General features: G+C 33.7%; 1 protein-coding gene across 1 annotated transcript; it reads left to right on the forward strand.

Moving 5' to 3' along the window:
* The first annotated feature begins 4954 nt into the window (after nt 1-4954).
* LOC147396108 (dnaJ protein ERDJ3B-like) lies at nt 4955-13346 on the forward strand. The gene is made up of 10 exons (XM_086450669.1): nt 4955-5255; nt 5347-5495; nt 5604-5730; nt 6941-7055; nt 10244-10360; nt 10657-10743; nt 11913-11972; nt 12055-12132; nt 12643-12714; nt 12816-13346. Exons 1-10 carry the CDS (start codon nt 5185-5187, stop codon nt 12972-12974), a joined length of 1035 nt encoding a protein of 344 aa, XP_086306795.1. The 5' UTR covers nt 4955-5184; the 3' UTR covers nt 12975-13346.
* Nucleotides 13347-13578: the final 232 nt, after the last annotated feature.

Below are 13578 nucleotides of genomic sequence, written 5' to 3' on the forward strand. Positions count from 1 at the left end.
TCATCATCTTCACCTCTTCTCAAAAATCCTTGATAGCTTTTACATGAGAATTCATCTATCTTTTACTTTCATAGAAATCAAGGTCAACTCAAGTATAAGACCAGTTAGGCAATCGTCTATGACCTCACAATTGGAGAAGGTCCTCGAAAAAGTATTTTTTAATAATTATTATATTTATTAAAAAAAATAATAGTATAAACTATTTATTACACACACCTCTTTACATGTTGAAATTGAAAGGTATTATAATATAATAATAATTATAATAATTGCACTCCTTATATATCGGTATTGGGAGGGTTCTCAAAAAAATTATTAATAAAAGATCTCTTAGATAAGATTCCCACAATTGATATTTTCCCAATAAAACAAATTCTTTTATATTTATCTCTCTTATGTATTCCATATAAAGTTTAAAAAATAAAAAGAGTCCAACTAACCTTACTAAGAGTCCTTGGGCTCACTTTGTCACATCCAAAAACATGATCTGATAATCCAGGTTTGTAGAGGAAAAAATTCTATAAACTTTATTAAAAAAAAAAAAAAAATTTAAATATTTTTTACAATTGAATTTTAATTTTAAATTTGGGAGTTGTGTGGAAGGTAACTATCTATTTTCAAAACCTTTGATCAACTCTCAAAGAACATATATATATATATTTTTTTTATCTCAATTTTTCCATTAAATCTAGAGGGCTACGGTGTTAGATTTCTATTGTGGTAATTCATTTGAGCAAAATGACCCTTAGTAATTCTTAAAATCTATGTTAATAAGGAAAATGTTATAAATAAATAAAAAAAACTCAAATCCAATGTTGGATCGGATTTCCTAAAAATAGTTAATTTCCTAAAAATTTAAAGCAACCCTAAATTGAAGAAAAAAAAAACATCCACATTGGATTGTATTCCACTTTAAAAAAAGTTTAACCCATTCCCTTTAAAGGTAATAACAAAAAATAAAAATAAAAATACTCAAATCCACCCATGTTGGATCGGATTCTCCAAAAAATGGTTACTTTCCAAAAAAAATTGAAATCCCTATTTGAAACTAAAAAATAAAATAAAACCCACCCTCAATTTCATTTAGACTTTAAAAAAATTAAGCTATTCCCTTTAAAGTTAAAAAAGACTCAAAATTTATCTCGTTGGATCAGATTATTCAAAAAAAAAAAAAGTTGGTTTCCACAACAACAACAAAAAAAAACTTTTAAACCTTAAAATGGATAAACTAGCAAAATTTGAATATAAAAGCTTAATTAGTAACTTTGCATCTCAAAAGGTAAGAAAAATAAATTTTAAATGAAAGCTAAATTCTTCAACAAGGTCCCCAAGTATTACAGTTGGGTGAAACCCGAGGACTACCACATGTTGAATTCTAATGGATCGATGAGAAGGACAAGAGGGGAGAAAGAGCAATAGTGTGGAATCATGAAGGCACCACAATTTGTGGTATGGCTGTTAGCTCTTCGGCAACTTCAGTTTTGGTTCATGAGCTTGAAGCCCTTCAGAAGGATCTTAGAATGGCATTAAGGGCTAACATTAGAAAGTTGTGAATCAGGATCGACTCAAAAGTGGTTGTGTACTGCATCAAAGAGCTGAATGGTACACTTTGGAGGGTGGCTAGGATGGTTAGGCAAATTAAGGACCTTATGGGCAAGTTTGAGGACCTTAACTTGGACTACTACTACAAGGAGGCCAACTTTGCAGCTGATATATATCTTGGATTCTTATATTGAGCTCTAATGGAGGGATTTACTTTATGTATAATGAGTACCTTAGTGAATTCAAAGAATTTGTGAGAAAGAATGCATGTGGACATGCCTGTCAAAGGTTGTAAGCCTTCAAGTCTTTCTGGTGGGGTTCTGCCTAATCCCCAATTAATTTCCAATATGTATATGGTCCCGTTCCCCACCCTAAGCTTTACCCTACACTTTAACAAACGTGTTTTGTCCTACATAGGTTAGAAGTTTTTGAATGGGCTGATTTTTTGTGAGGATGATCTCTATGGTGAGGAGATCATTCTCACCAAAAACCAGCTCATTCTAAAACTTCTAACCCCATAAAAAATGGTTTACTAAAAATGGACGGTCCACGATTTTTTAACTTGTAAATATGGGACTAAAAATTTTGGAATGGGCTGATTTTTGGGGAGGATGATCTTCTAATCATAGAGATCATCCTCACCAGAAATCAGCCCATTCCAAAACCTCTAACCCATGTAGGACAAAACACGTTTGTTAAAGTGTAGGGTAAAGCTTAGGGTGTTGAACATTTCCATATATATATATATATATATATATATATATATATATATATATATATATATATATATATATATATATATATATATATATATATTTGTTATTTAAACAATTAATTATTATTTATATTAAATATCAAAAAGGTCTCATGTTAAGATTTTGCCTTAGGCCTCAACTTGTATCGAGCTGACCTAACTTTGCTAGAGATCCTGTATTGTTCTTAAAATTTAAGGATTTTCGAGGTGACCTAAAGCTTGGCAAGGTTAGGAGAGAAAAATCAAGGGACTTAGTTTTGTTTAAATATTATACAACTTTTTAATACTTTTATCTCTTATAACTAGTCGGTAGCATGTGCAAACACATATGTATTACAAAAAAAATAGGATTTATGCATGATTAAACTTTTTATTGTTACTTTTACAATTTATTTAAAAATGTATATATATAGGGGTGGTTCATGGGACATATGTAAAAACAATGGTTTTTCAAAATATGAGTTAGAGATTTTGGATTGAGTTGATTTTTTGCAAGGATGGTCACTATGATGAGAAGATCATCCTTACAAAAAATCTACTCAATTAGAAACTTCTAAATTCATCAAAAGTGATTTACCAATTATTGACAAAAAATCAACGGTTCACATTCTAAATCACTTTTAATGGGGGTTAGAAGTTTTAGATTGGACTGTTTTTTTTTTTCGGATGATCTTCCTATCATAGAGATCATCCTCATAAAAAATCAGCTCAATCCGAAATTTCTAACCCATATTTTGAAAATTTATAAATGTTACATTATTTTTACATATGTTTTCTCATATGTCCCTTGAACTTGACTCATATATATATATATGGGGGCGGTTTAAGGGCCATATGTAAAAACATATGAAAAAATAATGATTTTTCAAAATATAGGTTAGAGGTTTTTGATTGAGCTGATTTTTTGCGAGGATGGTCACTATGATGAGAAGATCATTCACACAAAAAATCAGCTCAATCAGAAACTTCTAAATCCATCAAAAGTGATTTACAAATTATTGACAAAAATTAGCAAAAAATTGACAATTTACATTCTAAATAACTTTTAATGGGGTTAGAAGTTTCAGATTGGATTGATTTTTTTTTTCAGATGATCTTCCCATCATAGAGATCACCCTCACAAAAAATCAGCTCAATCCAAATCTTCTAACCCATATGTTAAAATTTTATTAATGTTACATTGGTTTTACATATGTTTTCTCCTATGTCCCTTGAACCTGACCCTATATATATATATTTATTTATTAAGTAAGAAAGTTGTATAGATAGTCTAATTTTATATTAATTTGGGGGCAATTTGGTTTTTCACTTTTGATGTGGAACCACATTTACTCCACCTTCTCTCATTATAATACTACTAGATTTAATGGTACATACATAAAAGTATTATAGTCGTTTCACTTACCACCCACTTATCTACTATAAATTTATTAGCCAAGTAGTTCCATTAGAGCAACTCCACCCCACGTCTCTAAATTTAGAGAAGATGCTCACTTCCGAAACAATTTGAATTCCATCCAGTCTCTTATTTGAAACACTATCTATTCTCTAAAATACCATTCATTCACTTGAAAAAAAAATTTAAAAACTAAAGACGATAAAGATGATATTTAAAACATGTCTATGAAAAGAGAAGGTCAGCAATGGTATTTGTAAAAAAATAGAGATAAGATAAGTATTTAAAAAGAGAAAATAATGATTTAGAGGAGCCCTTTAAAATTTCTAAAGAGCTCTATATTTGAAGACATGAACAGTGATTTCGAGGGGATTTCTCTAAAATAGAAACCAGTTGGAATTAGGTCAAAACGTCTCTCCCTATGAATTTAGAGTTTTAGAGATTGGTTGGAGTTACTCTTACAAAATTTGATTCCTTCATTTTTTTTTCTTTTTTGATTTTACACTAACTAGTTCCAACGGTGATTAAAATTTCATTTCAAATAATTGATGTTTTAGAGGAGTTACTGAAGATAGGAACTAAAGATGGACGACGCTCCTGGATTTTCTTCCTAATCATAGACTATGGATGGGAGGAAAAGCCAATTGAAGCAATTATGCAATCCTTTTAATCAACAAACAACAATATGAAACAAAGACAGAGATACCAAAATGTCAAATAAAACTACCCATGCACTTGCCACCTAGAAGAAAATCTTCAAAGGAATGAAAAAGAGCTAAATACTAACCAAAATTATGACCAACCAAGAAAGGAAAAATACTTATAAGCAACCATAGAAATAATAGATAATTTATTTTTAATATGATAAAACAATCAACATCATCAAATAGATTTGATGATGATAGAAAAATAAATCAATTGATCAACCAATGAAAAATGTGAGATCAATGATCAAAGATTAAAGAAATATGGGCAAAATTTTAACTACAAATTCTTCCAAAAAAGATAAACACTACAGTGAAGGATTCTGCACCGTCGATCCTAGGCTTTCATCCACGCAAAATTTTTCCGTGAAGACTTCTGCAAGTCGCGTCAACTCTTGAATGGATTTTTGGTATTTTTTAGACAAAGGAGAAGGTGGGACCGCCAAAATGTCTCGCCACGTGGCTAATTTCTACTGGTCAAATTACTATTAGGTTCTCTCCCATTGGCCTATTCTTGAAGATACACGTTGCTTTTAAGCGTCTGTGATGTATAAAGTCGTTACTCTCTCAGACGCAGAGAAAGATAGAAAGAGAGAGAATCTAAGAAGCAAAAATCCAAGAAAGCTTAATCTCAGATCGAGAAACAAACCCTAATTCGGATCCCAAATCTTGGGAGAAACTTATTATTTTTTCTCATTTCCTCTCATCAATCTCTGGTTCTTATTGGAAAACCTAGTTTTTAGCGGGAGAGAGATCGAATCTCTCCTGATCTCCGCACCAGAGTTTCAATGGCGTATCAAAGAACGAATTTTTTGTTCTTTGTTTGCGTTTTATCGTTCGCACTCTCTGTTTTCGGAGGGTAAGATTTGATTCCTACAGTTCTCTTCGCTTCTTCTTTCGGTTTCGATTTTTTATCTGATTTCTAATCGATTTATATTGAATTTATGTAGGAAAACCTATTATGATATATTGCAAATATCAAAAGGTGCTTCTGAAGAGCAGATCAAACGAGCGTATCGGAAGCTCGCGTTGAAATTCCATCCTGATAAGAATCCGGGAAACGAAGAGGCGAATAAAAAATTTGCAGAGATAAGCAATGGTATAAATTACATATGTTTCATTTCCATTTCTGTTGATTTATTTCGATTTTAGGGTTTCTTTATTTTTAAATGAGTCTTACCTAATTTAAATGACAATTCCTCACCAGCATATGAAGTGCTTAGTGATTCCGAAAAGAGGAATATTTATGATAGATATGGTGAAGAGGGATTGAAGCAACATGCGGCGAGTGGGGGCCGGGGTGGAGGGATGAACATGCAAGACATCTTTAGCTCGTAAGTTTCAATCATCTTCCAACTTTAATGATTTTATTTTATTTTTAATAATTTTATGGAAATTTTAAAAGGTGAAGAATACTGGTAATTTAATATTCTTAGTGATTTTTTGGAGATGGGATTCTGGTTGCTGACATTTGTAATGTGGAATTAGTAGATCCCAATGTTCCCATTATTGAAATTGATGTATCTCTTCTTGACAATAATGGAATCCAAAACCAGCTTACAAGGCATGATTTCGGCCCAATGAACACTAACATCACCATTTTTTATCTTTGTTAATTCATCCACTTTTGGGTTAGTTTATTCATCTTGCTTCAAATTTGTTTGTTGTTGCAATTAAGATATCTGGGAACTTTTTGACGTGTAGAGTTTTTGGTGAAATAAGTGAAAATAGAGGAAAAAGAAGGTGCAGTGATATTTTGAATATTTACCAAAGAGACCAAAAATCTATTTTACAAAGTAGGGGAGACTTTGGCTTTATCCAATTGAAATATTATAATAATGGTGAACTTCATATTGATGAACACTTCAGCAAAGAATAAAAGACACAATATAGTATCTCTGCCCTATGTCTTGAAGGTAATGAGTTTAGAGTCACTGACCATCAAATTTCCAGCAAGAAACTATTGACTTCAGGTCATTGCTTTATTAGCTCTTCAAGCCGAAAAGAAGTTCTGGTTTTATGTTTGGCAATGGATTAGATAAAATTTTGGTAGTCATGGTATTATTTGCATGAAAGGGAGTTTGGGTGGTCTCAGAATCTTTAAATTCACCGAATAATTCCCTTAATTGTATCTTTAATGGAGGCAGATATATCATATGAATACTTTTTTTTTTTTTTTCGATAAGTGCATAGTACAAAGGTTAGGCTCTGTGTTCAACATAAAAACAGTCTGTTGTTTATGACGCAAAAACTAGTACTAGCTCCAGGGGTGAAGAAAAACAAAAACTGTAGTTGAAGCTTTGTTTACATGTTAATGATGTTATTATCAATTTGGTTTTGTTGTTTGTTTGATGTTTGATTTTTTATTTTTATTTATGGGTGTCATAGTTTTCTATTTACCTGGACCAAGCACTTTTATATAAATATGTACACTCTTTTCAGTTGTCTTTGTTTTTGTGTTTTTCTTTTGTTTACTTTTGTAAGCTTTAAATGTAGGGATAATTGATGCCCCTTGTTGCTGACAAAGATGAATGTTTCTTTTAGCTTCTTTGGTGGAGGAGGTGCACAAGAAGAGGAAGAAAAAATTGCCAAAGGGGATGATGTTATTGTCGAACTGGATGCAACATTAGAAGATCTGTACATGGGAGGTACCTTGAAGGTATGGAAGATCTTTTTTCTAGACCGAATCTTTTTTCATAGAGTTGTGATTTTCTGACACTCACTCTGACATACGTGATACACCCCCATATGCTCCCTGTGTGGCATAGGCTAGAACCACAGATCTTTTTCCTCAGTATACACAACTGCACACCCCCATAAATATGTGCAGTTGTGTATCCCGAAGAAAAAGATCTATGGTTCTAGCACATGCCACGCCAGGGGGCATATGTGAGCATATGTCAGAGGGGGGTGTTAGAAAATCATTATTATTTTTTCATATTCTGACCATGTTCATGGATATAGGATCCAGAGTCCAATTATAGTCACTGAAAGAAAACTTCATTTCATAACTTTTTGCAGTTTCTTTGGTTTATCATTTCATGTTTTTGCATGTCACTAGACATGTAAAGAAATAAAGTGGAAACTAAATATCAGCTGAAGTTTAAATATTACAAAGTGGAGAGGAGACAAGAAGTTTTGAAGCAAATAGAAAACAGTGTTATGCTTCCACCTCACCTTCTCCTCCTTATTATGAATATCCCAACCAGTGAAACCAAATAGACAAGTTACAGTAGATAAAGTGCCTAATGTATATGATAAAAAAAGGATGATTATTATACCGCGCCCGATCTTACTTATGCTAAACTTGTAGCTGCCATAATTGAAAAATCCCAACATTTTTTGTTTTGTCTTTTGCATACTAATCCATTTTTGGAGACTTGAATTAATCATGATGCTGCACTTTTTCAGTTGTTCCTTTCTAGGATTGATCTCTATGTTACAGTTTCTCTATCACCAGTTTGTTCCCGACAAAATTCCCATCGTTAAAGTGAGTTGACTACTGGAAAACTCCCTACCCATTGGAGTTTGGCTTCTACGGTCCAACATTGGCAACCACAACAAAGTGCATATGCCATGAGAAGCTTTGTTAGTGATGACTTAGCAGCAATAATATTAATTGTAGATAGGCAGATTATGGGTGGGGTATGGATTAAGTTAGGATGAAGGTGAGAAGTGCCACATGTATTTGGATATTGGCAACCACAACAAAGTGCATATGCCACGAGAAGCTTTGTTGGTGGTGACTTAGCAGCAATAATATTAATTGTAGATAAGCAGATTATGGGTGGGGTATGGATTAAGTTAGGATGAAGGTGAGAAGTGCCACATGTATTTGGATATTTTTTTTTTGATGAATGTAAACTTATATTAAAGAAGAGAAGAAAAGGAGGCTGAGATAGCCCCCTAACAACCAAAAAGAAATACAGCAATGAAAAAAGGAAAGGCAGTCAAAAATACAGCCAATAAGGAGCTAATTGTCACAAATGTTATCCCAATTAAAAACAAAATCCTGGAAGCCCACTCCTTCAAAGTCTTTCCTCAAGCTAGACCAAAGGAATAAAAAACCTAAGATCTCCAAGATCACTGTATGCGAAGAGCTCTCCTTGCTATGGAACACCCTGTTGTTGCGCTCTCTCCAAAGACCCCAAGCAATGGCAAACGGAAGGATAGCCCAGAGAAGCTTCTTTCTCGAAGAGAATATATTGAAACTCCAACCCTCTAGAAGCGCAAAAAAGGAGAGTGGAAGAACCCAATTCACCTTGAAACGAGATAAAAAAAACATCCAAATATCTCGGGAAAAATGGCAGTGAAAAAGAATGTGATTGACAGACTCCCCATCCCTACAACAAAGAAAGCAAAAATTCGGAGTAACCCACCCCCTATAGATCAAGTTATCCAATGTAAGAATTCTTCCCAAAGAGGCAAGCCAAAGAAAGAAAGAAACCTTTGAGGGAACAAGAGCTGACCAAAGGACAGAAGGCGAGAAAGATACCTCCCCTATCGGCAATAAACAACAATAGAAAGACTTAACAGAAAACTTCTTGTCCTTCGCCTTGAACCATTCCCATCTGTCATGCTCGGTCTCTCTAATTTGAGTCGAGTTAAGGAGATGTAGGACCACATGTATTTGGATATTGGCAACCACAACAAAGTGCATATGCCACGAGAAGCTTAGTTAGTGGTGACTTAGCAGCAATAATATTAATTGTAGATAGGCAGATTATGGGTGGGGTATGGATTGAGTTAGGATGAAGGTGAGAAGTGCCACATGTATTTGGATATTGGCAACCACAACAAAGTGCATATGCCACGAGAAGCTTTGTTGGTGGTGACTTAGCAGCAATAATATTAATTGTAGATAGGCAGATTATGGGTGGGGTATGGATTAAAGTTAGGATGAAGGCGAGAAGTGCCACATGTATTTGGAGGGGTGTTGTTGAATATCATTCAACTGAATGGTGTGAGGAGGATCTGAGCTTTAATAGTATCAGGTATTGTTGTCTACTGTCTACAGGTAAATGAGGAATTGTGTAGGGAGTTTAGGGCATTCACAAGCTATTCTGCTAAGAAGCTCATAACATACATTTTCTGGTTTCATGAAAATCAAAATCATTAGGGGTGTTTTGGAAGTAGCAGTTCCTAGCTGTTGGTAAACCAAACAGGTTGGATGGAGTTGAGTACCATAATCACTACTCCAACTCCTGCTTCCAAACACACTCTAGACTCAAAACTTGCCATCTACGTGAGAAAGACATTTATTTTCTGAAAATCTGACTGTACACATGCTGGCCCTTCTATTCAGATAGATTTTAAATTCTTATATATTCCTTTTCTTCAATAAATGGGTCATATGATTTTCATTTTAATCAACTTATCTAATGATAGTCTTTCTAAATTTTATATTTACTTGAACAAAAATTATCATGAATGTGTCATAATATTCGGAGTAAAATGCAGTGACATCTGCTTATTGGATTTTTTTTCTTGGACTTTATATTGTGTTTGACTTGGGCATGTGTTTTACATTGGTCTTAATTATTTTGAGTATTTTTATCAAAAAGCATATGCAAAAAAGAGTGGAGACGTCTTCATGTTCTTGGTATATCGACTGGATTCCTGGCATAGTTTATTTTAATTGGTTTATAATTTCCATCTTACCATCTGTGTGGTATTACAAGTCTTGTGACGTTGAACATGCTTCTGGTTGTTATTGTTGTATGGTTGCTCTTGTGCTTTAGAAGTCCCTTTGGTTTGATGAATTCTTGTTTATGTTAAAGAATTTATCTTAAGTTGATGCATACATTACTCATTTATTTGAGTGATCATCTTTATGAAATTAATCAGGTTTGGAGAGAGAAAAACATTTTAAAGCCAGCCCCCGGTAAGAGACGTTGTAACTGTCGAAATGAGGTCTATCACAGGCAAATCGGTCCTGGAATGTTTCAGCAGATGACAGAGCAGGTAAACTCGTTAATTATTTTACTGTAGAAATACTTATATGAAGATTTACTAGCATATGATCATGCATAATGGTGTCAACTTTAGTTATTCGGTGGCACTCATGTGGTCTCAAAGCATGATTGTGACTTTCCCAGAAAGTTTGTGTTGGCAAAAACATATTTCCATGCACAGAAATTATTGTTCTCTAACACCCTGTTTCATTGTTCTTTGCATCCCTATTACTAACAGTAAGAAGCTATACTGATACCTGGTCTCTTAACAATTATTTATTTATTTTTTGTGGATTGCCCGTCCAGGTCTGTGAACAATGCGCAAATGTCAAATATGAACGGGAGGGATATTTTGTTACTGTCGATATCGAGAAAGGGATGCAAGATGGACATGTAAGCTCTATTACAAGTTACAACTCATTACTTTTTTCAATCAACAAAATGCTTCATAATTTACATTTTACGCAAAGAAGTTCATTTTAGCTTCTGGTTGATTATTTGATTTAAATTCTCGTATTTAATCTCTAGCATTTTTTTTTTTGATGGGTGAATTGGGTAAAAAGTGTGCTCTATGTTAAGCCTATAGGTGCACAAAATATTCTAATTTGGATGCAACTCCTTTATAAGCTGTCCAATTAATGGACACTTCAGATGATTAAATTATCTGCTGTCTTCTTTTTTTAATTTTTTTTATCCTTCTGTACTGCCCTTCTCTTTCCTATGGCTATGACCTTGCATCCTAAACTTCTAGTGAGATTTTTCTTTCCTGTTGCTAGCAATCTTGATTGATAGCTGAACTGCAGGAGTGGTTTCACTCCTGCAGCTATCATCTTCTACTTGTCTTCGAGATTCCTATTCCTCTGTCTGCATCTACTTTACTTTACTTTACTTCTGGATCAAGTTGACCTTGCATCTTATCAGAACCTGCCTTTAAATGGGGTATTCCATTAAATGATAAAACAGCCTACAAGAAGTCATTCTTACCCCTTGAGTCCTAGCAACTGTTTTTGCTCTTTTATTTATTCTTTTTTCAGGCCATGCCAATATAGTGTAAAGGAAGAGTATTTTGATTATCCGTGTTCACTTTCTATTTCTTATCTCATAGCTTTATTTGCATTAATGCACTATTGTGGGAACCTTACATACAATATATCTGTTAAGCTCTACTTTTAAAGGTTCAATCCTCATGTTTTTTCTTCCTGTTGAGAAATACAAACACCATGATTGATTTACATTTGATCTGTCACTTTTATATCTTTATATGTTGTGTTTTGAATTTAGTACAATACAGCTAAACTTTATTCTTGGGAGCCTGCTCTAATCTTATAGAGTGCCCCATCTGTTTGTTGTTAATATAGCTATTTTACTTTGTCATTTTGTGCTTCTGGTCAAATCTTTGATCACTTCCGGCTTCATTTTAATGTTGTTCTCTTGAGCTTATTTCTAAATATCTCAAGTTTCCAGCAATTGCGATGGTTTGAAAGTTTCTCATTGTGAAACTTGCTTTTCTTTCGTAATATTTTCTCACTAAGGTAATAATATCATCTGATTTTTTTTTACAGGAGGTGGTCTTTTATGAAGATGGAGAACCAATTATAGACGGAGAAGCCGGAGATCTCAAGGTTTGATGCACCTATTTACTTTGACTTCAATGATGCACTGTAATTCAAACTATTGACTAACATTAACTTCTGTTTTGAACAGTTTCGGATTCGTACTGCACCCCATGATCAGTTCAGAAGGGAAGGCAATGACCTGCACACAACCGTTACAATAACACTGGTAACTGTTTCTTTTACACTTGAGTTCCCTTTATTATTTTGTTCATTCTTTATGGTTGTAAGGTGTTAGTAGTACCCATTCCATTTCTACTGAATATTGGTGTCAGAGCTAATCAACATTACTGTTCCTCCCAATTTTTCTTTACTGATATTTCAGTTTTAACTTAATTAAGCTTCTATTTCTAGAATTTTCTATATGCTTGTACTTTCTGTTTTATACTGATTCTACTTCTGGGTAAAGAATACTTTCTCTTACGGAAAGCATGTCTGGCCAATCCTTCCTTGCTTAATCCATTTCTTTTATTTGATGATGGGATTTAGTGGTCCAAATGTGCAAAGTAATGGACCATATGTTCTAGAATTTAAACAAAAATTTTTGGGATAAGGTTTTGATGATGATATATGTTTAGTAGAGAGTGAGTGTTGTATTATCCAGACCTTCTTGTAGGTTGTTTCTTCAAGGAACCACCAATCCAACAATAGCTGATTTCATAGCTTTGCTTCCCTTCAGGTCCAAGCTCTTGTTGGTTTTGAAAAGACCATCAAACACTTCGACGAACATTTGGTGGACATCAGTTCAAAGGTGAATGTAAACACACACTATTTTGCTCTTTATATGCTGTCCTCAGTATTCATTCACTATTAATAAAGGAAACTAACTGTTGCGATGATAACCTCCTTCAGGGAATTACCAAACCCAAAGAAGTGAGGAAATTCAAGGGGGAAGGGATGCCTTTACATTTTAGCTCAAAGAAGGGAGACCTATATGTTACATTTGAGGTCTTGTTTCCTACATCACTAACAGAAGACCAGAAGATCAAGATCAAGGAAATTCTTGGTTAGATTCACAATTTTTGTCCTTCTAGGTCCTAAATGGTTTCCATCATTATGATATTAGTAGGAAGTCCTGAAAATTTCTTTACAGAGTAGCTCAATGATGCAATCCTTATCCTGCTTCCTTCGGAGCGGTTTTGCCTCCTATTTTCACACCACATATGATATATGTTTTTTTTTTTTTTTGGGTACAAGGTTCTAAGTTCTAACAACAAAGTGAAAAATGGAAATTTCGAATTTGTTTCTAAAGTTCTTTTACTCTCTTTCTTTATGCTAGATAGATATCGAACTAAATATATGATCCATAGTTGCTGTAGATCCTTCATAGTTATGGCTGAGGAGATGCCACATCCAATAAAGGCTCAATGGATGTGTTTTTTATTTTTTCTTTGTTTCTTATTATTACTTCCCTACATTTTAGGATCCGGATTTTTTTTGTTTTTGTTTTTGTTAAGGGGTTTTGCTAATTACATGCCGTTGTCACTTAAATTCTCATGGTTACCTGATATGATTCGATATGCAGAAATCATCATAATGACCATTTTTGATAACTTTTCTAGAGCAACTCCAACCTAGTTTCAACATGAAAATTTTGGCACTATATTACTGTTCA

Source organism: Akebia trifoliata, chromosome 8 (assembly GCF_017979445.1).
Source record: "Akebia trifoliata isolate Shusen 1 chromosome 8, ASM1797944v1, whole genome shotgun sequence".
Classification (NCBI taxonomy): Eukaryota; Viridiplantae; Streptophyta; class Magnoliopsida; order Ranunculales; family Lardizabalaceae; genus Akebia; species Akebia trifoliata.